At 46.9% G+C, this 26,342-nt stretch overlaps 1 protein-coding gene and 1 long non-coding RNA gene across 9 annotated transcripts in view; both read right to left on the bottom strand.

Moving 5' to 3' along the window:
* The window catches only part of PRKCSH (PRKCSH beta subunit of glucosidase II), a 40,313-nt gene extending 14,094 nt beyond the window's left edge, over positions 1-26,219 (bottom strand). For 4 of the 8 annotated variants that reach the window (XR_014559366.1, XR_014559367.1, XM_083719229.1 and 1 more), the window contains exons 1-13: positions 26,085-26,219; positions 20,469-20,585; positions 19,038-19,154; positions 16,089-16,184; positions 15,932-15,989; positions 14,643-14,760; positions 14,241-14,370; positions 12,611-12,695; positions 12,056-12,134; positions 10,267-10,353; positions 9,518-9,679; positions 8,342-8,438; positions 2,023-2,092 (exon numbers count right to left, since the gene is read on the bottom strand). Coding sequence is in view for 6 of the 8 variants with exons in the window: in XM_083719229.1 (XP_083575355.1) it covers positions 2,023-2,092; positions 8,342-8,438; positions 9,518-9,679; positions 10,267-10,353; positions 12,056-12,134; positions 12,611-12,695; positions 14,241-14,370; positions 14,643-14,760; positions 15,932-15,989; positions 16,089-16,184; positions 19,038-19,154; positions 20,469-20,556 (1,187 nt within the window). In the remaining 2 variants the exon portion in view is untranslated. Of the gene's footprint in view, positions 1-2,022; positions 2,093-8,341; positions 8,439-9,517; positions 9,680-10,266; positions 10,354-12,055; positions 12,135-12,610; positions 12,696-14,240; positions 14,371-14,642; positions 14,761-15,931; positions 15,990-16,088; positions 16,185-19,037; positions 19,155-20,468; positions 20,586-25,985 lie in introns of all 8 variants that reach the window. The other 4 variants (XM_083719233.1, XM_083719234.1, XM_083719232.1 and 1 more) reach the window with 4 other exon arrangements.
* Positions 1-26,342, bottom strand: part of LOC310835419 — a 169,078-nt gene that overhangs the window by 11,327 nt on the left and 131,409 nt on the right. The window lies entirely within an intron of this gene.

The following is a 26,342-nucleotide window of genomic DNA, read 5'->3' as shown; positions in this document are numbered from 1 at the left end:
TTTAATCTGTATAATTTATTCTGCTTCCTTAAAAAAACCCAAAACATATTTATAGGGAAGAGTAATAGATGTAACAAGAGGTTCATTCAGACAAGCCCTTCATAGCCAGTTGGCGGAATAAGATTTATTTTAGCACACTCCTCTCGGACAGAGAAGCTCCTGCTGCACTTCCAAGCAAGCTAGTGGAAGATTTGTCAGAAGCAACAGGGTAAATGGTCTCAGGGACAGAGCATGGAAATTGTGCAAAAACCTTTGGCCGGAAAGAACTGGGTGGTTGACTTGAGCAATGCGCTGTATCACAACAAAACCTGCATCCATTCTAACCACTTGCAAGTGACTATAGCCATTCCGAAGATGAAGTGGAGAAAGGAAGGAACAGCTGATAATACTTACTTATCAGACTGGGAGTCAATGCAAAGTAATAGAGCATGTCAAAAAATACCACCATGCCACAATGGGTATGTGAAGAGACTCTGAAGATGCGTCCAGAAATCACCAAGCCACAGGGTCCCTTTAGTGCCTCTGCCACTGTACATCCCCTTCCACTGAGAAGGCGGCAGAAACCAGCAAAATATATCCTCCCCCAATAGCTAAATGAAGTGTCTGTCACCAAGGTCAGCCAAGCTAAGCATGCCGAGGTCTCCCATCTGCTCCCTGCATCAGCCCTCCCAGCCTAAGAACTCAGGAGTGGCGTGATTACGGCAATAATTATGTATGCAATCAATAGGAGACAGCTTGAAATTTATTTTTGGCCTCTATCCTTCTCCCCTCCCCCACCTGGGACCGGGGAAAGGTGGGGGGAGATGCGATTTGAATGGCAAGTGGCATCAAAGCAATGCCCAAACCCCCAGAGCGAAACTGTACAAAGCGCTCTTATCTTCACAGTAAAACAACAAACAGTAACCTCTCCTAACATCCTAGCTGAAGATGCATCAACAAAGTAAGAAGCAGCAAGAAAGACCAGGCAAAGGATAGGATTTTAAAAACCAGCCCTTTTAACTCTTTAAAAATCACCCTTGTGGTTCTCAACAGAATTCCCATGGACACCCCCCTCCCCCCGCTTTTAGCGCAGGGGTCCTCAAACACCAGCTAACTAAGGGGGGTGCAGGGAGAATGGCACATTCTTCTTTAGAGGGTGGGTAGCGAGGTGGAGGGGATAGAGAGGGAGGAGGAAAAGCCATATAGATTAGATTCATGACAATGAAAATGGTCCAGGAGCATAGCTGTCAACGTTTCCCTTTTCTTGCAAGGAATCAAATTCGGAATAAGGGAATTCCCCTTTAAAAAAGTGAAATGTTGACAGCTATGTCCAGGAGAAAGGACCTCCCTGTCATCACCCCCCCCCCAAAAGACTTTGCCTACTGAAGCCAAGTTTACTACCTATCCAAAACATTAGGTATCTGGGGAAATCACACAAACAGCTGGCTAGGGGGTACAAATTGCCATTGCTGGAAGCCAACGGGGAAGGGTCAGTGTCAAGCAGAAAGAAATATTGCAGGCCTCAAGGAGAATTCACCCAAGGCAGGGGTGAGGGAACCTCCAGCCTTCACAGCTAATTAGGCCCATCAATCCTCCCCATTTGGCATGCCAGGCTGTTTTGGCCAAGCCATGTCCCCATACCCTACGCCTGACATCACATACATGACATCAGGCATGAGGCAGGTAAGGACAAAGCTGAACTAAAAAAAAGGGGGGGGTTTCCAACAGTTCTTGTAAAGTATTGTGTAGTGAAGCCCTTGCTCCGTGCTCCACCCAAGTTATGCCTTTGCTCACATGGCTTGATTTCAAATGGGGATGGGGGCAAAAACATCACCCAGTGCCATTGTGACTGAAAGGTGAGAGGCCTTCCCAACCTGTCAAGCTTGGCTCACCAGTAATGTCTGCCAGCAAGACTTGGTCCCCCAACTCTGATCGAAGGGCTTTACTTACCCTTGCAAGTGATATGGATTCTGTTCCGCCCCTCCTCCAGAGGGAAGCCCACCTCACCCTTGAGAGACTGTGGCTGCCAGCCCAAAGCCATACCTGATAGACTCCTCCATTTCTTTCAGGGACTTCTCTACCTCTTCAAACTGCTCTCGGGCCTTCTGGGCAGCTGGAAGACATACAGGAAAGTAAGCCTGGCTGCAAAACTGAATGAAAACCGTAACTCCCGCCAACTTTTCTGCAGAGTCACTTCTTAATTAAACCAGCCCTGCTAATCAAAACAGTCCAACCTCATAGGGACACAGGTGGCGCTGTGGTCTAAACCACTGAGCCTCTTGGGCTTGCTGATCAGAAAGTTAGCGGTTTGAATCCCCGCGACGGGGGTAAGCTCCCATTGCTCGGTCCCAGCTCCTGCCAACCTAGCAAGTAGATAGATAGATACCGCTTCGGTGGGGAGGGAAACAGCGTTTCCGTGTACTGCTCTGGTTTCGGTGTTCCGTTGCACCAGAAGCGGCTCAGTCATGCTGGCCACATGACCAGGAAAAACAGTCTGCAGAGCGGACAAACGCCGGCTCCCTTGGCCTGTAAAGCGAGATGAGCGCCACAACCCCAGAGCTGTTTGCAACTGGGGTCCTTTACAACCCCGTAGCAATTTTGCAAGGTGTAAATCAGGACCCTACAAGGCCTGTAAACAACCCACTACAGCAAGCTTCAGCAAACAGTAAGATTCAACTCTGGGCCCCTCATGTGCAAGCTGCTGGGAGCTGTTCAGCTGATTCTCAGTGGCAAACGTGTGAGTCCCTGGCATCTTGCATGACAGTAAGATGAAATACGAGGTCATACTATCAGCACAAATAGGATGCCATTTGCCTTTTAAAACTTTCCCCCACATGGTAATCCACGATTTCTCTCTTACATTGGTTCACCTAAGTATGTCATGTAACTGACCCATCCTCCTGACCCAGCTACTGATCAATATAAAAGGTGTTCAAGGAATCATTCTCTCTGTCTCTGCTCACTATCTATCCAACTCTACCTCATGTGCTCAGCTGAAGGCCACAGGATCCTGGCCCATAGCCTTGGATGACTAACTATGACCTTTATATCAGAATGCCAACATGCTAGGAGAGATGAGAAATTCTGTTTCACAACTAATGGTATGGGGAGAATCAGAAGGAGGGTAAGAAGATTGTTAATGCTATTCTTATACAATTTGCAATCTATAATGTTTTCTATATTGCCATGTTGCACTGTTTCAGGGTTATTTTCTTTTCTTCTTAATAATATTATCTTCCGTATGAAGATAATATGGCTTACATGAAGCACTGTACACCAATTAAGATGCATTTCAGCTACAATCTTGAGTTTAAGGCCTTTCATCACTAGTTATGCTTTATTGAGCTGCTATTGAGTAAGTATGAACGCATATTAGAGTGCCCAGTTAACTGTGCCATGACTAGAAATTGAACAGACAATGCAGAGGATGGTGATAGAATAGTATAATGCAAAGGCACAGAAAAATATATCAACAAGGACAAGTGCTCCACAGTAAGAAGTACAGACAAGCAGACAAATATAGAAGTAGTCTTTTTCTTTACAATAACTAATGTATTTGATAGAAGTAGCATCAATTCGTAAGTCAACACCCAGCTTGGGGGTTGCATAACTAGTTAGCATGCCAGAGTCTCGTTCGTTATCTGAATTAACCAGACAAATCGCTCTATCCAACTAAGAATGGCCATGCACCACATGGAAAAGCTCGTCTGGCCCAGACACAGAAAAAATTGACAGATCGATAGCTCTTTCTTGATTTTGGGGGTGGTGGCGCATGGCTGCTCTTAGTTGGTGGAGCAATTTGTCTGATTAATTCTGATAACGAACAAGACTCTGGCATGCTAACTACCGGTAGTTATGTGATGCCCGAGCTGGGAGTTGACTTATGAGTTGATGTTACTTCTATCAAATACACGAGTGACTGTAAAGAAAAAATACTACTTCTATATTTGTCTGCTTGTCTATACTTATCGTGGGTGACTGGAAATTGGCCAGGTAAGTGCTAACATTGATTGCTTGGTATCAAATTAATACCAAGTTGGCTAGTATTCATTCCATTTTATAGGAGAACCCAGACTGAGAGCAGGACTTTCGAGATCTGAACTGCACCAGTGAGGTCCAAATGTCCACCAGCTGCACTGCATTGCTTTCGCCTTGCAAACACATTTGCTCTTTGCCTAGGGAGTGTAGTTGGCTTGCAAGTAGCCAGCACAGAGAAGCCTTTCACATATATGAAATGGGAGATGCTCTGGAAATTCAACAGCCGCAGCAAGAAATGGCGAAAAAGCAACTGACTTCAACACTGGGCCCTGTCCAAAGGAAGGGGAGAACACAAGAAATGATGGATCTGCGGCTCAAATTCAGTCTATTAATAGCTACCTAAAAGGGCCATTTCCTTCTTACTGCAGACCACGAGCTAACCACTGGCCAATTTCTATCCTTCTGGGAAACAGCTTAAGAGCAGTGCAGGAGATGTCACTCATCTCTGCCCTCTGCAAAGAGGAATGAAGCTATGGAGCACAAGAATTTGTAGTGACCTTGCAGCCCAGGACTTTTCTTTATATTATATTATTATTATTATTATTATTAAAGGTAAAGGGACCCTTGACCATTAGGTCCAGTTGTGGCCAACTCTGGGTTTGTGGCACTCATCTCGCTTTATTGGCCGAAGGAGCCGGCCTATAGCTTCCGGGTCATGTGGCCAGCATGACTAAGCCGCTTCTGGTGGACCAGAGCAGCGCATGGAAACGCTGTTTTACCTTCCCGCTAGAGCAGTACCTATTTATCTACTTGCACTTTGATGTGCTTTCGAACTCCTAGGTTGGCAGGACCAAGCAACAGGAGCTTATCTAGATCAAGACTTAGGATTGCTTATCTAGACCAAGACTTTCAAATGGTCTCACTCTTTTTTCTTAACCCAGCCTCTCAAGATCAGAGCTATTCAATCCACTTCTCTCCAATAATACAAATGTGCCTCTACCAGAAAAATTGCTTTTGTCTATTAAACAAAAGAGGGAGAAGAAAAGAGCAACCCAAACTGTTGCTGTTTATATGTCTGGACTGCACCATGCATCAATGGCTCCCTTATGTCCAAAAAACTACTCTTCCTCTACCCGGGGGGGGGGGGGAGCTTGTTGCCTCTGGATTCCCATCTCATGGCTAAGATCTCCCCTCGATTGCACCAACATTTTTTTCATCTTTCAATTTAGAATAAAATATGCCCATATATATACAAGGGACGCGGGTGGCGCTGTGGTCTAAACCACAGAGCCTAGGACTTGCTGATTGGAAGGTCGACGGTTCGAATCCCCATGACGGGGTGAGCTCCCGTTGCTCGGTCCCTGCTCCTGCCAACCTAGCAGTTCGAAAGCATGTCAAAGTGCAAGTAGATTAACAGGTACTGCTCCAGCGGGAAGGTGAACGGCGTTTCCATGTGCTGCTCTGGTTCGCTAGAAGCAGCTTAGTCATGCTGGCCACATGACCCAGAAGCTGTACGCCGGCTCCCTCGGCCAATAAAGTGAGATGAGCACCGTAACCCCAGAGTCGTCCACGACTGGACCTAACGGTCAGGGGTCCCTTTACCTTTACCTATGCCCATATATCTGTAAAAGTTGCCCCAGACTTTCAACCCTAAGTAGCTCCTTACAAGGGTTGGGAGGATAAGGAGTAAATGTATTCTCATTTTGTATTCTTGTTGTGAACTGCCCTGCGATCTTCAAATGAAGGGCGCTACACAAATTTAATTAGAATTAACAAAAACAACAACAAAACAACAGCAACAAATTTAGCACGCCTCTCTGGAAGAATTTATACAAAATAATGGGAATCTGGGATGCACCACCACCCCCCCCCTAGTGGCTGTCAACTGAAAACTGTCCATACGTCTCAAGTATATGTCACTGTCCACTCCCCAACTAGCTGGAATTATTGAAAAGCAGAATTAACTTGTTTCAGTACCTATAACTAATGCAAAGGGAAGAAAAGGCAAATCAGAAGTTAGACAAACAAACATGTTATAATCCCATGTCCATATTGTGCGTTTTGATGGCTTTGCACCGCTGCAAGGAGAAAACCACACACAGAGCTACTCCCCCTTTAGCCCACATGAGCTACTTCAAAGAGCAAGTCCAGCCTATTGATTGCCTTTTGCTTCGTGGACATTAGATATCTAAGAAATGGTGCCTGCTTAGCAATGCTAATGGCAGTGATCTATTCAGATGGCGCACGTTCCCAGAACACAAAGTGCAGACATGCCTTTGGCTGCCCAGTTCATTTTATTACAGCTATAAAACAGCTTTTGGCTACGTCTGGTACATTTTGACAAGCTCCGTTCTACAGCATCGACAGATCCTGCTTGGAAACCGGGTGGACTTGGAAGAACCTCTCAAGCACCCTGGGTCAACTTGGTCTGCTGCTCCTTTAAGCCCCAGCCTACATTTTCGCAACAGTAAAAAAACACAAAAAACACAAAGCTCCGCCTTCCTAGGTTTACTGAAAAAGGTGCCTCTGCATAGCTTTGGGTAAACTCAATCTTCCAAAAGACCAAGCACACCTGGGTCACTGGGAAAAGAGAGTGTCACATTAAAGTAAAATACGATGCTGAACTGCAGGTTGGTGAGCCTTTTTCAGCCAGAGGGTCACATGCCCGCCTGAACAATCTCATGGGTTATTTTGAGGGGGAGGGGCACATGCCAGTGGTGAGTGGAGCAGTATATATGACTCTGCTCTGTACAGTAGGCTATAGTCCAGCCACATAAGAGTTTGTGGTTACTACATCTGCATCCCTCCATCCAAGCAGGCAAGAGGTATTCTGAGCAGTACAAGGTCACGTTCTGTTTAGGCCGAGAAGAGTAACCTTGGGAGGAGGAGCGGCCTGCAGAGAATCCTAAGGGCCAGATAAAGAGGGCTTGGAGGGCCTGAGGTCACCCCACCCCTGCTGAAGAAGTTAGATCACCTCACTGGGGTAACAAAGGCTTCAGGAAGAGAAAGTGGAGGTGTGGCTACATGACAGCTAAACAAAAGGTGGTTCCATGATGACATCTATCTGGAAGGAACTTACTGGAACACTAAACACAAACATCCTCCTTCCCCGCTGCCTCGTGCTATATTTAGACTCAAGGTGATGCTAAAGTGTCTTTGCCCTTTCCATAGACGTGACTCAACTTTTCCCAAGAGAGCAAAAATGGTCAAGCAATGCAACAATTTACAAAGATTCTACTCCAACGTTCAAATACAGAAATATTTTTTTGAAAAATCAATACACACTGAATATACAGCATGGAGAGTAGCCAAAAGGGTGAGCTATGGAAATTCTTGAATACAGCTAGTGAAATACATAACTACATGTACACATCTGGGTCGGACCCTCTCTCTTTCTTTGGTGCCATGCAGAAAGTTTGTATGATACCCATTTCTCACCCACGAGGCACTAGATGGTTCCATGGCAGGATTAAACCACTCATCTCACCCCCAATGGAGAGAAATAAGGCTATCAGTGGCTAAAAGCCATGATGGCTATGCGCTGCTTCCACGGTTGGAGAAAGTATTCTTCTGAATACCAGGTGCTTGGTATTGTAAGTGCGGAGAGTTGCTCTTGTGCTCAGGTTTTCCCATGGGCATCTGGTTGGCAACTGCAGCAACAGGATGCTAGACTGATCCAGCAGGGCTCTCACGTTCTAAGAGCAGCTTGATTTGCCCCATCTTGACTTCACACCTCTCCTTCTCATGTTCAGATACTTGTTAAAGCGAGCAGCTACCTGTAAACTCCTGCTTGCCTCACTGACTACTGTGTGGGAAGAAAGCTCTAAGCCAGGGGTTCTCAACCTGTGGGTCCCCAGATGTTTGTTGGACTACAACTCCCATCATCCCTGAGCTCTGGCCTTGCTAGCTAGGGGTGATGGGAGTTGTAGTTCAACAACATCTGGGGAACCACAGGTTGAGAAAGGCTGCTCTAAGCATTCAAGATATGACCAGTTAGCAGCACCAAGTGTTCATGGGACCTCACGTTGGACAAGGTCAACTGGATCAAATGCCTTCTTTGCATTATAAAAAGAAATACTGAACAGTTCTGATTTTTTTTCAGAACTCTCAAAATGAGGCAGCTCAAAATTTTCAGCCATGTGTTAAAAGCTGCAGCTCACCTCCTCTCGGAGCAAATGGCTTTTATTTTCTGGTAGAACATCCATCTTGCTTGAAGTTCATAAGCCTCTTTATGGCATTTATTTGAACAGAAAGAAAGAAAGCAGTAACTTTCTTTTGTACCATTGCTGGTTGACTCCATTTGGACTTGACCCCTTTTGGAAAATAGCTCTCTGTTTTCTACACAGCAAGTTCACGGGCAGGCCTTACCTTCAGAACAGCTTACCTTCAATTAGAGCTTGTGTGGCTTCATCATAAGGGGGCATCCTCTCCAGTTCATCTTCTGATGCCTTGACATCAGACGATGGCTTGGGGGAAGGGACCTGTGGAGACATTGAGGCAGCAGGTGGCCATCGTCACTTTCAGTTCAAAAAGCAGCCCGCATAGACCATAAACAAGAGGGGAAAGGGGAGACTGGGAGAAACTGACAAGCGGGGACTGGCCATGCTTCACACCCTGAATGATTTTGTGTGACTGAAATGTGCCCAGAAGGGAATGCAGCCCTCAGGCTGAGGAATGCTCCCCATCCCTGCTTTGGAGGGTAAGAGGGGCTCAGAGGGAGTGAGATGAACAGAGAACCCGCGTTGAATTCTTATGTACTTCCTAATGTTAAGCAACAGCAACAAAAATTCTATGTGTGAAACTGTAGTACTAGCAACTTGCCATTCTTCTCATTACACCAGGCATAGCAATTTGTCAGGCTTTAATATTCCACCCTATCCCAAGATCAGCAAAAAGCTCTGGAGGGGACGAGTCCCTGCTACCAGCATGGCTACTTTTCCACCCACTCTCTATAGTAGTGTTAGAAACTGAGATATGAAAGCTAGGAGCTAAACGGCACCTTAAACCTAGGTTATGGGCACAACAACGGAATGTCTAGGCACGCTTTTCTTATAACAAGAATGCAAGGCTGAAAATGAAGGAACTGCAGCTAAAATATTATGTTCATTTTCCACATGGTCTAGTCCTTTCCCTTACCCACCCTCATAATATTCTTAAGAGGGTCTCTTCTCCAATCTTCAGAGAGCAGAGGGAAGTGGGGAGGCAGAAAAAGGTCCTCCTTTCCCTCCACACTGCAGTTTTATTCTGAAATCTTAGCAGTACTGCACCCAGAGCTCAGAAACGGCTCACGCTAATGAAATTCCCTGTCTCAAAATGCACCTAGAACAATGGCAGTTTCGAACACTGCTCTATAGACTTTGGGGCAAAATTCTTTACTCAACGCCACTCCCTCAACACCATGCAAATATTGTATTCAGAATAAAGTGTGCTAAAATAAAAACACATATATTTTCCTATGGTGTGTGTGATCTTGAATGTAAAATTTAAGTTAGGAGAGGAGCAGGGAAGAAGAATATCCCTGTATATTTCAGGTGTAGACTCCAGAAACTCAGTTTAGTACCTTCACCTCCTCATCAATGCTGTCTTCCTCAGGTTCTTCATCTTCATCCTCCTCCTCGTCATAATCGTCATCAGGAGGTAACTGGTCCACGTGGGCATCGGGCGGAGTATCTGGCTCTTCATCTGATGGGCCTTTTGGTGGGGGTTGTACATCAACCAAGCTCTGGAGAGGGAAAAGTTGAGTTTAGCCCATCTTGTAACTCACAGCTGCCCTTAGTAACTGTTTGAAATTCTTGAGGAGCAAGGGAGAATGGATACCCTGGATGTCACTCAGGAACTCCCAGAGCCAAGGTGTCTGCCTTTCCATGAAAGACCCACTTCTCCAGTAGCTGCAGATGGAGCCATGATTAATACCTGCCAAGATGCTTCTAATTCTGCAGTCCAAACAGTTCTGCCAAATGCTCCAGTCTACTTATGCCTACCATTGATATCCTGCCTTTCTAACCAACTAGGAATTCAAAGCAGCATACAATATACCAACACTACATAATTTATACTGTGTAACCTAGGCTCCCAGGAAGGATGGGTGAGATATAAATTGAATAAGTAATATACGTGAAATCATCACAGAATTTTTTCAGAACATATTGATTAGTCCAAAAAGTGACGTACAAAATGAAGAAGAGTTGAAGCACAGTAATGACATCAAGCCAAGCATGGAACAAAACTGTTTCAGAAATCAATTCCCCAGAAAAGGTCATTCAAACTATTTGGATCTGTGGTAGAGAAAGACAAGGTTGGCACACTGACCTCTGGTCTGTACTTCTCCTTGATCGCTGCCCACACAGTGTCCTGGAATCTGGCCACATCCGCCTGCAAGGAATTGTCCAGTAAAGTCTGAAAGAACAGGAAAACTGTATTTATACACAGCTGCATATGTCCCAGGGCTAGCCCTTCTCTCTGCCAGTCACTTTTGGGGGAAGAACCTCATTTGTGATGCTCTCAACCATGCAACTCTACAGAACCAAGAACACAGATTGGGAGGATTTCCACAGTCTCTTCCATAGCCTTGATGGGTTCCCTTGGGATGAAGAAATGATGTAAAATAATAGTTTCAGCAGCCGGCAAAAAGAGCCTAAAAACACACTCTGAAAGTAGAGCAGGTTCAGTGTTACTGCCACCTTGTGGACACCTTAGGTGTAAATAAATAAATAAATAAATCACACACTAGTAAAAAAGGGAAAAAAGACTGAAGTTGAAATAGAAAGGTTTTCTCCCATGGGCTAATTTCCTTAAACATACATTCCTTAGATTTGTAATTCTTGATGCACTTTAAATTTGAAACTGTTTGAAACCTACATGTAAACTGTCCGAATCTGATAGCAATACACATGGATTTGTGGTTACTTTTCTCCTTTTGCAAGTATTATAAACATTCCAAAAGGTTGGGATATGTGAAAACTGGTCTGCCAGGGCTGAGGAAAAGTGACAGATATATCGGAAAGGGGCAAGAGCTTAGTGATTGCTACATAACTGGTTGCTGCATAACTAGGAAACACCCATCTTCTATAGCAGACTTAGTCATCCCCCCTCCCGCCAAAATGGCACAGAAGACCCCTTGTAGCATTGCACTGAAAAGCGCCTGAGTTTTCAGGTCAGCAGGTGGGCAAAATGGTGCTTCTAAAGCACTTATGGGACGACTCTTTTTACAAAGGTTTCCAGCTTTCGCTTAAAAGTGTGCACCTGGGGCTGAAAAGGTGGCAGGAAAATGAAGATTGTGCTTTACAGTGTAAAAGAAGAGAGAAACATAAGTCAAAAAGTAAGATTTTGGATAGATACCACTGCACTAAAGGTTCAAGTATTATTATTATTATTTATTGAATTTATATACTGCCCTATACCCGAAGGCCTTGGGGCAGTACAGTGGACGCTCGGGTTGCAAACATGATCCGTGTGGGATGCACGTTCGCAACCCACAGCGTTGACAACCCACAGCGGCGCATCTGCGCATGTGCAGGTTGCGATTTGGCACTTCTGCGCATGCACGACCACAGAAACCCAGAAGTAACTTGTTCCAGTACTTCCGGGTTTCAGCAGGTCCGTAACCCAAAAAAACACAACCTGAAGCATCTGTAACCCAAGGTATGACTGTACTGTTAAGAAAAAATCCAAGAAAAATCTGACAAAGGAAGTGAGCTATTGAGCACACACAGGACATATTGGGAATGGCTGGAAAACAGTAAACTAAAGCAGAGTCTTCAGTATAATGTCTATTGACACCTTCCCCCACGCCAATATACCCCCAAGCCCAGCAAGTGACTTCTAACCAATATGGGGGGAGGTTCACAGCCGGGCAGTATTTGGACACTCTCGGTTTGATCTACAACTTTGTCTACTTCCAGACTCCAGCCCTACTCCAAGTGTCAAGTGGTCTCATCTTAACCTAGCTTTTGGTGGGAGAGGGAAGAGAACCGCAAAGCACAGGAAGTGCATGAAAGCAGAAGGCCTAACAGAAAGAACGAAGGATAACCATGAACAGCTGTTTTCGCTTGCATGAGAAGAAAACCCCCCCTCTACAAGTGCACATTCCCCACCATACCTGGGCTTCCGATTCTGAAAGGATCCCATCACCATCTGCATCTAGCTCAGGGTGCGTCTGGAGCTCAGCAACAGATATCCTGAAGGCACAGGAGGGAAATTAGGGTACTAACCATGCTTTTCACAACTCTGCATACACAAAGACTGATATAGCAGTGCCTGTGGCATGTGTACTCCAAGGTTCCTAGCTTTCATTTTACGGAAAAGAGCAAGTTTTTAGCCCTCATTATTTCTTGAAGACTTAAAGCATCACTTAGGGATGCTTTTAAGTTACAGGGTATCTTGTCTCAGAGCAATGGGGTTGGGTTTGTGCCCTCTCACCAGTTTGAAACGTCTTACAGACAATTAATGCCTCCTGAGCCAACATGGCCCTTGAGATGGTAACAATAAGTGCTCCTCTCATCCAAATAAATCCAGGAATAGTTAAGCGCTAGAATTTGACGTCAGGACACAAAGGGATCAGCAGCTGGATCAACATCTGTCCTGCCACATGCCTTTGACCACAGATGACAGAGTCTGTGAACAAGCTACTGAAAGGGGGAATCATCTCACTCACGTGCCATCTCCATCATCATCCAGCTCGTGAAAGGCTTCTTCTGCTTTGGCTTGATCCCTCACTGCTCTTTCGGCCGCTTTCTGTTCTGTTGCAAAGTGGGCAAATAACAAGTTCAACTCATTCATTCATTCAAAAAAGCCAAAGTAACTTCCCTGCATAACTTCTAAAGTCATCTTCTCTCTACAACTAGGAGAACAGCTTTAGGATTTCTGTGCACCTCAAATCCTGTCCCTAAAGCACACATTCCAGTGAAACAATAAGGTAGACACACATGTATTAAAATCTAAAACCCTGCAGACTTATTTGCCTGATAAATGCAGTCTTTGAGAACCACCAAGAAAACACATCCCATCCATGCCCTAACAGAAAAAGGGAACAGGGAGTCATGCCCAACATTTATTCTGCTTATTTTTCATTTCAAATTCATTCTCAACACATGGCAACGTACAAAGATGAAAAACAATTTAAGTGGCTTGATGACTACCCAAGAACTGTGCAGCTCCCTCTTCCTGAAGCCCTGCCAAACATCTTCCAGAAGTGTTGCAACAGCTTCATGTTGGTCTGTTTTTAATGGCTGGCGTTAAGCAGGTGCAGGATAATTTCAATCCATTTCTGGATGCTGCACTAAGCATTTCATTGTATTGCTTTTATCATGCTGAACTGTTGACGTGGCAAACACCCCGAGGCCTGCAAGAGCTTGGCTTGGAACTAAGAATGTGAGCAGCGCAGACAAAGGCACCTGCGGCCAGTGGCGTAGCATGGGGGGTGCAGGGGGGGCCGGCCGCACCAGGCGCAACATCTGGGGGGGGCACGCTTGCTGCCTCCGGAGTCGCCGAAGAGCCTCGGGCACAGGCTGTAGCACAGCCCCATGTCTCGCGGAACTGACGAGCTGTGCGCGCGTCCGGGCTGAAGGCGTCCGACAGGCAGCGGCTCTCAGCCCTCGCCGCGGTCCCCGCGCGTCAGGGCCACGGAGGGCGCGCCAGGCAGCCCCGCCGCTGCTGCTGCAGCTGCTGGGCCATGTTGCATTTTCCTCGCCTCTCTGCCCTCCTCCTCCGGGCAAGCGGCATCGTTTGGGCGGCAGCACCAGCGGCAACTCGCCTCAGATCACCTGACACGGACCCGCCGCCGCCGCCGTGGCTACCTTACCGTAAATACCCCAGCCCAGGCAGCAGCAAAAAGAAGCTGGCAGCAGCGGCAGGTTAGGGGTTAGGGGCACAAATTACTTGCCTTGCCCCAGGTTAGGGGGCGCAAATTACTTGCCTTGCCCCGGGTGCTGACAACCCATGCTACGCCGCTGCCTCTGGCTGCAACTCTAGCATCCCATCTCCCCATCAGTGGCAAGGCAGAAACTTCCAGGAAGCTATTCTAGGACATGAGGGTAAACCCATCCATCATAAAATTCTCTAACCTCCTATTAAGGCAGGGCTGGGAAATCTGTGGCCACCTGTTTGCTATGGGACTGCCAACTCCCATCCATCTTAAGGCAGCATGGCCAATGATCAGGGATTCTGGAAGCTGTATTTCAACATCTGGAGGACCACAAGTTCTCCTGCTTTAAAAACGAGGCTTTTGGCTGACACAGAGGCTTTAAGTGCCATGAAATCCCCTCGCATGGTAGAAGTGCACTCACCCTCCCAGGCTTTCTGATGGATATCCTTGGCTTCTTTTTCAGGTTTCTCAGCAGCTTCTTTTAGCGACCTCAGAGTCTCCACTTGCTCCTCCACAGACTTCTTGCTCTCCTGTAGCTCAGTGAGCTTTATCTAGAAGTGTTTGGGGGGGGGAGGAGAGAGAAGAGGTCCTCTCAACAGTCCAAGCCCAAGGTGTGTACAGAATCTCTATAACTTGGCTCCCCACCCACTAGAGGTCACTTCTAATGCCTACCTGAAAAGAGCCATAGCTTGGCTACTTCAAGTGACTCCAAAATGCTCCTGTGAGAGGAACGATGCCCAGGCTCATGAGCACTGGTGGCAATGGGCACTCTTCCCCTGTATTGTCAGCACAGTGTTTCCACTTCCTAGGCCAGCATCCTCACCTGTTTTTCTTCCTTCCTCTTACTTGCTTCCTTCATCAGGGCCTGCTTGATTTCGAAGCCTTCTCTGGCCACTTCAGCCATCTGCTTTAGTGCCTCCCGCTCCTTTCGGCCCATTTCTCTGCACAGGGAAAGGAAAGAGACAGCTGCAGCTGAGCCCCAAAGACACCTTCCACCCACAGCACCAACCAGTGCAGCAAGAGAGATCCTATTCTAGAAGGGGTGGGGAGCAAGCTTTTTTCAGGCATAGAGTATATGACTGGAAATGACAGCACAGCAGCAAGCTACAACCCAGGCAATGTCAATGATGACCAACTTGGGCCGCGCAGCCAGAGGCAGTGCTCGCATTAAGACACACAATGCAAGTCCTCTTATTCTGAATGACTCCATATTCATAAAAGTTTGCAGAATTATGTGACAGCAGGACAAGAGCTATGGGTAGCCTGACAAATATGACTACTCTGCCCCATTTATTTTGTGAATTTATTACAGAGTTTAATAGCAGCAGCAACAACAACAACAATAGTCTTCAAATACATTTTCAGGGCAGCTTAGTGTAAAAGGTTAAGAAAAAACCCCTAAAATAACTAATAAATCAAAATAAACTAAAAATAGCATTAAAATAATCATTGGAAAATGACAAACACGTGAAAAGAAGTTATTAGGGGAATGAAGAATTGTTACCTCCCTCTCTGTCTTTAAGAGTGAAAACTTGCATTGCACAAGAAGATTATGTTTCTCATGCTTCCATGCATTTGTTTTATTTTTTGGAGTTTGGTTTTAGCTGGCATCATTATTTTGCAGCTGCATATTTTTCTGGCAATCATGTTTGAAATGTTCTGTTGTGAGCTGTACTGGACCCAAATATGGCACAGACAAGCCAGGAACATACTTAAAAAACCAAACACCTACAACCTACAGCACAGCAAAAGCTGAGACGTTCTATTATGCAAGATAATACAGCGAACTATCAAGAAAATTTGCCTTTTAAAATGTCTCCGATTGATTAAGACTGAGTTGGTGTTCTGTTTTTAATACTGAGATTTATTATTGTAGTGCCCTGTAATTAAACAATAGAACTGTTAAGTGGATTTGTTTTTTTGAAGATGGGGAGGATCCAAGTTTCCCAGAGGTTGTGCAAAATTATTTTGGGAGCTGCTGCTGCCTGGGACCAAGTGTACATTTATCCTCTTTCCTCCCCCAAACTAGCCCAAACCCAGTCTGGAGCTGCCTTTGAATCAGCAGTCCAAGGAGAGGAAAAACTTCCTGAAAGGATATAGGCCATGCCTTACTTGCAGGTGTTTTCACACACGATTCCGCTGTTGTACTCATCTGTTGCATCACAGCAGTCTAAAGGCAAACAACAAGGAGAGCCATTAACATTCACTCACTTGGGCTTGGCTGCCAGCAGCCTGAAGTCTCCCACCCACATGAGCTAGCAAAGCTTACCACAAATTCCATCATTGACACGGGAGGAGGGGATGTACTGAGGTCGGTAGCCAGCATTGGAGCAGTGGAAACGGCCACTAGGGCATGCAGCAGTTCCTGGGCAGAGAGATAAGATACTAGTGAATTCCTTAACAAATCGGATGCTTACAGCTAATTCTGTGATTTAGGGATAAACTGGCCATGTTGCATTTGCCCATGCTATGAAGTTAGTCACTGTGACCACTTTGTCTTGTTTTACCATTATGAAGAGTTGGATGAAGGATCTTGCAACAAGAGAAAGATAATCCAAAGGTCACTTTCAGTCACACACAAACATACTATTCACATCCAATCTTCCTCATGCTTCAGCTTCTCCCATTAATTCTAAAAAAAATTGCAGCAAACCTATGTAACATATTCAGACATAACTTCTGGTCTAAAAAGCCTTACTCAAAGTATTCAGACATAACATCTGGTCCAAAAAGCCTTACTCAAAGTGGCATTAGGACATATCATTTTCACTCTTGACTAATGTTGAACATCCAAGTTTTCTGCACCAATTTAATATATCAATTTCATCTCCCCTGCTCCCAATTTTCAATGCAGATTCTTGCTAAAGTTGCAAGCAGGATGACAATATAGATCCAGCTCTGTCTCATGCACCACTAGCAACTTTGCACCTCAGCTGGACCAGGACCTGCCTATCATCTAGGCATTGCTGATAACTCAGTTGGTAGAGCGTGAAACTCCTAATCATAGGGCCATGGGCTAAAGTCCCACACTGGGCAAATGATTCCAGCATTGCTGGGGGTTGGAGTAGACGACCATTGTGGTCCCTTCCAACTCTCCTATTCTGTGATTCTACAAGTGGTATTGCTGTAAGGCAAAAGAACAACAACCCCTCCAAAGTCCAGATGCAGATTCCAGAGCTCCTATGGGCATGTGCTTGCCCCTCTATTGTGTGAGGAACATCTAATCCAGTGGTGCCCAAACTTTTTTCAAGGAGGGCCAGATTTGATAAAGTGAAGGGCCGTGAGGGCCAACTAAAGCTGTAGCGCTTTTTTTAGGATTGAAATTGTTGAGCTTTTTTTTTTTTAGGGTTGAAGTTGTTGAGGGTTTTTTTGAGGATTTTACCCCATAAACTGCTGAAGGGGCCGGATTAGGCCCCCGAAACGGACTTTGGACATGTCTGTGGTAGAGCCTTTGGCCAACAAGGGACTCAAAGGTGTGCTAAAGGTGGGAGAGGAGATTGCAGAGAAGCTGAACGGATTATCTGCATCTGTCTTCAGAGCAGAAGACTCGCGAGTAACATGAAAGTAATAAGGTGAAACAGGAGAAATGCGAGCCAGGAAGGGCGACGGAAGGGCCCGGCCAGGCGGCAACTCACCTCGCAGGCAGTGCGCCATCCCTTTGGCCCAGGCGAGGCGGCGGCGGCTGCTCGGCGACCTCCTCGCCCGTCTCTTCGTGAGGGAAACGCAGCGTTGGGGCGCCTCCGGCGGAACAAGGCCACTGGCCTTCGCCTTCCTCCTTTTCGCCGCACCGCCTGCGCCTCCGCTGCCTCCCGCTATCAGCGGGCCCTCCCGGGCGTCGGGCTCCGAGGGCGAAGGTGCGCCACGCCCAGCTGCAGCACAGGCCCCGCAACCGCGCTCCCTCCAGCCGCCCTGGCCACTTCGCCCACCTCCTCCTCAGGCTCGAAGCCCGGGTTGTCCCGGCTCCAGACCTGCCTCGAGCAAGACGAGAGCGGCGGCGACGGCGAGCAAGACAAAGAAGGAGGAGAAGGAGAACAAGCGACGGCGACGACTCTGCCGCTGCTGCCCGGCGGGTCCCGCAGCCACCCCAGCTCCAGGCCGCCGGGAGGGCAAAGTCCCGCCATGGCCCCCTGACCCTGGACGAAGGCCGCCGCCGCCTCAGAAATTTTCTCTCAGGCCGGCCGAGTAACGGTGCAGGAAGGGAGCGCCTTCGCTTTCTCCACTGCCCGCCTTCCAGCACCCCATTCCCGCCCACAGCGTGCCGCCTCGCAGGGGGAAGCGGGCAGGCCGGGCTGCGTGTGTCTTTTGGCCTGGAAGCTGCGGGGAGGGGAAGAGTGGCGCTCCCCACACAGCCAGGAGCTCCTGCGGCTCCTTCCGAATCTAATAGGGTTTTGTTTTGTTTTGGTCTCTCTTTTTGCAGCTTCAGCTGCCGACACAACTGTCCTAGGCTTTGATTAGGATGGTAGACTTTATTAGCAAGAATAAAAGGTGAAGGCTGGCGGCCGGCAGCGGCTACACGGGCCAAATGACGAGGTCTGGTGGGCCGGATTCGGCCCACAGGCCTTGTGTTTGACACCCATGATCTAATCTGTCCTGATGTCTGATCTAAAACCTCCCACCCAGCTGTGACTTGTGCTGTCTCTCTCTTCAGCTAATATATTTGCTTTTAATCCAGACAAACCATATTCTGCTTTTGCAACTTGTGCATTTCATGCCTTGTACATTTTCACACATTCAGGGAATAGGAAACCCCATGAAGTACAATATTAGCAAGTATCTAATTACAGCAGCAAAGGGACGCGGGTGGCGCTGTGGGTAAAAGCCTCAGCGCCTAGGGCTTGCCGATCGAAAGGTCGGCGGTTCGAATCCCCGCAGCGGGGTGCGCTCCCGTTGCTCGGTCCCAGCGCCTGCCAACCTAGATGTTCGAAAGCACCCTCGGGTGCAAGTAGATAAATAGGGACCGCTTTCTAGCGGGAAGGTAAACGGCGTTTCCGTGTGCAGCTCTGGCTCGCCAGAGCAGCGATGTCACGCTGGCCACGGGACCCGGAAGTGTCTTCGGACAGCGCTGGCCCCTGGCCTCTTGAGTGAGATGGGCGCACAACCCCAGAGTCTGGCAAGACTGGCCCGTACGGGCAGGGGTACCTTTACCTTTACCTTTAATTACAGCAGCAATAAGCAGCATGTTTCATTGGTGGAGGCAAGGTGTGTGAGTGGGGCTTACCTGGCTCATCTGATCCATCTTTGCAGTCACAGTAATCATCATTGACTCTATCAAAGGCTATTGTTGCTGAGCCATCTAGACAAGTAAATGGCTTCGATTCATCATAGAAGTGATGGCCTGAGAAGGACAGCAAGAGACACTTGGTTCTGAGAACAAAAATTGCAGAATGCAAATACACCAATCCAGAAAGGCATTCAAGGCACAAGCCAAACAACACAAATTTGGGGTGATGGGACAAAAACAAAACACCAATAGCAATATCATGGAATAGTCTTCCAACATCCCCAGTCACGTATACAATACCAAATCCTTAAACACACTCGCTCTCTCTAAATCACCCATGGATAACCATAGTGATGTGGTGGAGAGGGGAAGATTGATATTTGAACTGAGGGAAACTGCAACAGGAAACGGAAGGGGAAGGACACCTGTGCACCAAAATAGGATGAGTTTACTTTTTAGAGAGCTTCAAGGAACTGTTTATTCAAAGCCACTGAAATAATATTAAGCTGTGAACAGTAGTTTCTTCTTCACCCTTGTCACTGTTCCACTCAAAGGAGGCTGTATTTAGTGATAGGAAGATCTGCAATCATTTGAGGCTCAGGAGCCATTCAGGAAACATGACTGACCTTTCACAAACCGACACTAAAACACCATCTTCTCCCCAAAGCCACTCAATGATTTGACACATTCTGGCAATCCATCTCCTAGAAAATGCAACCAGTAGTGTAGTGATACCTACTTTGCCCTTCAATCAGGGCACCTGCTAATAAGATGAATTCACCTCATAGTTAAACTAATCCAGAAAAGCTGCACATTCAGATGTAAAGTCTCTTTTCCACCACATGAGGAAGAAAGAGCACAAGGGAGGCTTAATACACTTTAATGTTTCGTGTAATGAAAGTCTCAGCATTTTATGCAAAACAGTTCCAGTGGAAGGGGGGGGGGGGAGAACAGTGGAATCTGAAGAACGAGAATGTGATTACAAACCTCAAGACCAAGTCACTGGGGCCACTGCCACTGACTTTCAAAAGAACTGAGATTCCTCAAAGAATTATGAGAATTAGGAAATGCTTCCAAGTTTAACAATTTTACCAGAAAGGAACAGCAAGTCATGAAGAAGACAACCCTTCTCTACAGGAAGTAACTGTGTAAATGTGTGCATAGTTGCAAATGTCAGGGCTCTAGCACCAAATGAAGTGTAGAACTAAGAGCAGGAAGCAATGGTAGCCCTTGGAGTCTTCCCTCATTCCTCCATTTTTCAACCAGGAAAAAACAAACAGTGAATATACCAAATGCAGGGTTTTGCTAAGAAATGAAAGTGGATGCACAAATTTATAATACAGACATATTGTTTCCATTCTCCACATCAACAGAAGGAGTTGCTTGCTGGTGGAACAATGCTTGGCATTTTATCTGCTGGGAACTCACTTGTTAAGGAGACGCCCCGTGGGCGCTTCACCTCCACAGGAGATGCTAGGCCCAAAAGCAAGAACAACAACAGGGGAAGCAGCAGCATGATCCAAAGGCAAAAAGCAGCAGCGGCTCCTGAAGGAAAGGGAAAAACAGAGGACTGTTGTTACAGAAGTTTCCATGCTAACAGAAATAGGTGAAGGGGCAAAGATGCAGAATTCTGTCCCCTCCACTCGCAACCCAAAACACAATTCCCTTCACATCTCAAGAACATAATTTGAATTCATAAATTTTATTTGACCCAAGTATGCTCTACAATTTAGAAAATATTCCAGTTTCAAAAAGAAATTAAAACACACTTTTATCATCTTTCTCAGGGCTCAAAACTCAGGAGGCTGATATCAAGGCATCTTTTAAGTACAGTGGTACCTTGGGTTACATACACTTCAGGTTACATACGCTTCAGGTTACACACTCCACTAACCCAGAAATAGTGCTTCAGGTTAAGAACTTTGCTTCAGGATAAGAACAGAAATCGGGCTTCGGCAGTACAGCAGCAGCAGGAAGCCCCATTAGCTAAAGTGGTCTTCAGGTTAAGAACAGTTTCAGGTTAAGAATGGACCTCCGGAACGAATTAAGTACTTAACCCGAGGTACCACTGTACCTTTAAAGGTGATGCTGTAGTGAATTCTTTTCAACTTCACACAAGATGGGTGCATAAAACATTTTGCACACCTTACTAGAAATTGTAGTTATTTTTCCATCACTGATGTTTAAAAACTACTCCAGTTGCTTTTATTTTGGTGCACCCCCCAACCCAAAAAAAAAGCTTCCCATTTTCCAAAAGGGCCACACCCTAAGACCTGGGTCACTGAGGATTGTCAAAACATGAAACAGGATTCTGGGTGGCAATCAACAGGCACCTACTAACTCTGACTCTCCACAAACATGAGAGCATTTGTTAGTTGCCATGGGTGAGCTAATAACCCCATAGGGGAATTGTTTGGGTTTGTTACTATGTTATGTCTTTTTGTGTTTTTATAGAAATTTAAGAAATAAAGTAAATAAAGGCTTCTCTTTAGAATAGGCCACCTGTTCTGGCCATAACATATACTACTACCTGCAGTGGAAGTCTACGCCGTCACTGCCTGTCATTATCTATGCTACAACCAGCACATAGCACCATCTGTAGGAAAGCCTCAGATGGCATCTCTATGGTAGCTACATGCTCCGGTCTTCAGAGAATATCATTGTCCAATCAGTTGCTATATCTGGGCTTGAGAAAAGAATTGGGTTGGGATCTGAATAAAGAAACAGCAGCACTTGCCTCCTATCCTGCCTTGGTCTTTCTCTGTGCCTGTCAAAGGACTTGAGGCAGAGAATCTTCTTATTCTTAATCTTCCTATTAGTGGTTTGAGTGAGGCAGTACGAGTCCCCCATGCTCCTTCTGCCTTTAAAGCCCAGCTGTAATGAACAAGGTATATATGGGCCAACATTTTGACCAGCAAGTTACCAACGTCCATTTTTAAAAGGTGAAACTCCATTTTGGGAACCAGGTAGCAAAGCTTTTAATTCTATTGAACGTGTGCAATTCTTTATCGAAGCATGCCTCTTTCCACCTACCTAAGAACTGGCCAATTTTATAGCCTGAAATGCTACACTCAAAGCGAATTTCCCAATTTCTGTCCAAGATACCATATTTTTCGCCCTATAGGACGCACCGTCCCATAAGGCGCACCTAGTTTTTTGGGGGGGAAATAAAGGGAAAAAAATTATTTCCCCCCCAGGCGCAGGACTGGGGCGGGGGAGGCCCGCCGGAGCTTCCCCTGACACCAGCCCCCAAACAGGCAGCTCTCTGCAAGCCATGGGAGCCCAGGGCTGGCTCCCGCCGCTTGCGGAGAGGTCCGCGAAGCCTGGACGTGCTGAGCTCAGCGCGCGCAGGCTTCCGCATGCAGGCACCTCTCCGCAAGCGGCGGGAGCGCTCTCCCTGCTTGCGGAGAGGTCCGCGAAGCCTGGACGCGCTGAGCTCAGCACGCCCAGGCTTCCGCATGCAGGCACCTCTCCGCAAGCGGGGGGAGCGCTCTCCCCGCTTGCATGAGAGGTCCGCGAAGCCTGGACGCGCTGAGCTCAGCACGCCCAGGCTTCTGCATGCAGGCACCTCTCCGCAAGCAGCGGGAGCGCTCCCCCCGCTTGCGGAGAGGTCCGCGAAGCCTGGACGCGCTGAGCTCAGTGCGCCCAGGCTTCCGCATGCAGGCACCTCTCCGCAAGCGGCGGGAGCGCTCCCCCCGCTTGCGGAGAGGTCCGCGAAGCCTGGAGAGCGAGAGGGGTCTGTGCGCACTGACCCCTCTCGCTCTCCAGGCTTCAGCGAAAGCCTGCATTCGCCCCATAGGACGCACACACATTTCCCCTTCATTTTTTCAGGGGAAAAAGTGCGTCCTATAGGGCGAAAAATACGGTAATCTCAGAGAGGTATAAATTAGAAAGTCTGCTCTGCCTGAACAAACTAGCATTCCAGCATTTGGAGTGCTAAATTCAAACCAACCTTCATTAGTATGAAAAATGGAAACTCTACCTAATATAAAACTGCCCTGGTCCATTTTCCTAAAGTCCTGCTCAGGACCACAATACATCAAGGACCGCCTCTCTCCATGTGAATCACCCCAGACTCTGCAATCACCATCTGAGGCACTTCGTCGTGTCCCTCCTTTGAAAAGTCTGGAAGGTGGCAACCAAAGACTGTGGCTGACTGTGGAATGCTCCCCACCCAGGGTGTCTCGCCTGGTGCCTTCACCAAATATATTTAGCCACCAGGAACAAACTTTTCTCTTCAACCAAGCCTTGGGCTGTTTCACAATCTTCCAAATGCGGTTATGTGCGGGGGGGGGGGGGTGTCATTGGTTTGTTTTACAGTGGTACCTCAGGTTACCACTGTACGTCCGTTCTTAACCTGAAACTGTTCTGGACGTCCGTTCTTAACCTGAAACTGTTCTTTTTTAAAAAATAATATTTATTAAAGATTTTCAAATATAACAAAAAAAAGAAAAACATCCAAATTTAAAACCTTATTTTCATTGGCATCTTTCCAGGACTTCCCCTCCCCTCCCCCTCTTGTATTCCAATTCTTTCAAATAAATTCAACAAATTCTTACCCCCAATTTTAAACTTATTATCATTGACCCAATTTAAAAATATTTTCCCATCCCCTAAAATCGACCTGTTCCCTTCCACGAGTTCCCCTCTTTAATATGCAATACAGATTAGAATAAAAAAATTAAGAAAAAGAATAAGATATAATTTAACACCCTTTGGATTCCAAATTTCCCTCCCCCCTTTCCCGGTTGCGTTCCCAATGTCCATTAATGTCTACTGTCGTCCTGGAGCTCCTACACTTAAGCCATAGTCCTTCACCAGTCCGCTTTGCCGTCTTTTTAATAGTCTTTGCCGTCTTTTGGTCCTTTTTAGTTTCGAATGTCCAATCTTGGAAGGAGTCTGTCTCAAAAAGGTCCATTTTTTCCATCCAGATCTTTGTATTTAAGAGTAAAAACTCCAATTTTATTTCTTTAGACCTTTCAAATCTGGATGTCCCAAATGTTCCCACTTCCAACTTTATCCAGTTCTTGTTGTTCTTGTTGATCTCTCTCCTCCTTTTTTTTCCCTGCTCTCCTGCACAAATGTTCTAATTCCAAAAGCTTCTAATTCCTCTGCAGAGGCTTTGTTATTCAGGAACAAAACATTACGTCAAGTCCCTTCCATTCTTCAATAGATAAATCTATTGTCTCCTTTAGTGTATAGACCTCTGTAGACAAAATAGTGTTCCATTTCTGCAGTTTCCCAGGAGATAAAAAGTCCTATTTCAAATTCCATGCCAACAATACTTGTAGTGTCTCACAGCTCCTCTAGAGGGATTATAGTAACTCAGTTTCCTTCCAGATCACACCCAACAGTCAAAATAACTTGTTATTCCTTGTTTTAAACAATTTATATCCAATTTGTAACAAATGTAACCAGCAAAGTCCTTGTAACAAAGTTCTCTTTTTATTCTTCCGCTTTGACAGCTCCTTTGACAGCTGTCAAAACCTCTATTTCTCCTCTCCCGGCGCTCTCACGGATTGCTCCCAGGGTTCGGGGGGGGTGCATTTTAATTCACATTCCACTTTTCTCCTCCAGCCCAGTCTTATAATTTTCCATCGCGAAATTAATAACTTTCTCAAAATAAGGTTACACTCGATCTTAGTTGTCAAATCCTTTGCTTTAACTCCTCTACAACAGGGGGGAGGCTGACTTCCTTTTTGCACCTCCCCCGCTCGCTCCGAATTTTTAACAAAAATTTTTTTCTCTCCTTTTTAATCCAAGTTCCAATTACTCACGGGTTATTCTTTTAAGGTCAAATTTTCAATGGAAGAAGTCAGCGCTCTCCGTCGAATGGCATGCGGCTTCGCTCGGCAGGGGAAGCGGAGGACTCATAGCACCCCCCGTCACCCGCTCCGCAGCCTTTAAAAAGGCTCCTTCGCGGGTCAGGGGGGCGCAAAAGGTGCCCGCCGAGTCACCATGCCCATGGGTTTCAGCGCCCATGGTTTTTGAGGGTCCCCGCGTCGCCGGCGCGGTAGGACCCAGCCCCTGCCGAGCAGGCTCCCTCCGGAGCTCGGAGGGAGTCCGCCATTCGGCGATGGTGCCAACCCGGAAGTCCCCCAACCTGAAACTGTTCTTAACCTGAAGCACCACTTTAGCTAATGGGGCCTCCCGCTGCCACCGGAGCACGATTTCTGTTCTCATCCTGAAGGAAAGTTCTTAACCCGAGGTACTATTTCTGGGTTAGTGGAGTCTGTAACCTGAAGCGTATGTAACCTGAAGCATATGTAACCCGAGGTACCACTGTATTATGCATTTTATGTTCACACTGAACCTGCGATCTCAGAACAAAGGGCGACATACAAATCTAATAAATAATAACAATACAGTGGTACCTCGGGTTATGCACTTCGTTCTGGAGGTCCGTTCTTAACCTGAAACTGTTCTTAACCTGAAGCACCACTAGCGAATGGGGCCTCCTGCTGCCGCCACGCTGCCAGAGCACGATTTCTGTTCTCATCCTGAAGCAAAGTTCTTAACCTGAGGTACTATTTCTGGGTTAGCGGAGTCTGTAACCTGAAGCATATGTAACCTGAAGAGTATGTAACCCGAGGTACCACTGTAATACAACAAGGAGGTGTCTTCACTGGAAACCATCTGTGGCCTTTTAAATTGGGGGTGGCTTTCCCCCCCCCCCCGTTTGTTACCATGCTGAATATTTTTGCGTTTTCCTATTGCAAAGCGCCCTGTGATCTTTGGGTGAAGGGCGACTGCCGACATTTAATTCGAAATGATAATCAATGTTGAAAAAACACAGAACCACGACAAAAACAGCACGGAATCTCGCACCCCCATTTTAAAGCAGGCAGGGTTCTGCAACGTGGCGAAGCCCAAGGCAGGATCAGCCCCGCTGCCACAGGCAGGTGCAGCGCGACCTGCCCCCCCCCCCGCGGCCCTGGAACTCGCCTTTCCCCGGCTCTTCCTTCAGCGCCCCTCAAGAGCAGCCTCCGGCGCTCTCCCTCCAGGAACCCGCACCCCCCTCACAAGCCCAACAGCCTCCCTCACCGACGGGGCGCGGGAATCCTCGCGGAAAACGGGTCCCAAGTCCAACCGTCCGAGGAAGCGGAAGGGGATGACGGGAACATCCGCTTCGAAGTGCGCGCGACCGCGTGTGTGGGCGTGTATGGCGGAAGCGGCTCCTGTCCTTTTCCCTCAGGCGCTTTCTCGAGGGCTTCCCCTTCCTTTAGGCGTCCATCGCGAGAGTGGCGGAAGTGCGCTTTGCTTGTTCCGTCCTCCAACGGCGCTGCTTCATGTGTTTAATGA

The sequence above is a fragment of the Podarcis gaigeae genome, assembly GCF_964106915.1.
Source record: "Podarcis gaigeae genome assembly, chromosome: 17".
Classification (NCBI taxonomy): Eukaryota; Metazoa; Chordata; class Lepidosauria; order Squamata; family Lacertidae; genus Podarcis; species Podarcis gaigeae.
This window is presented reverse-complemented; position numbering and strand designations above follow the sequence as displayed.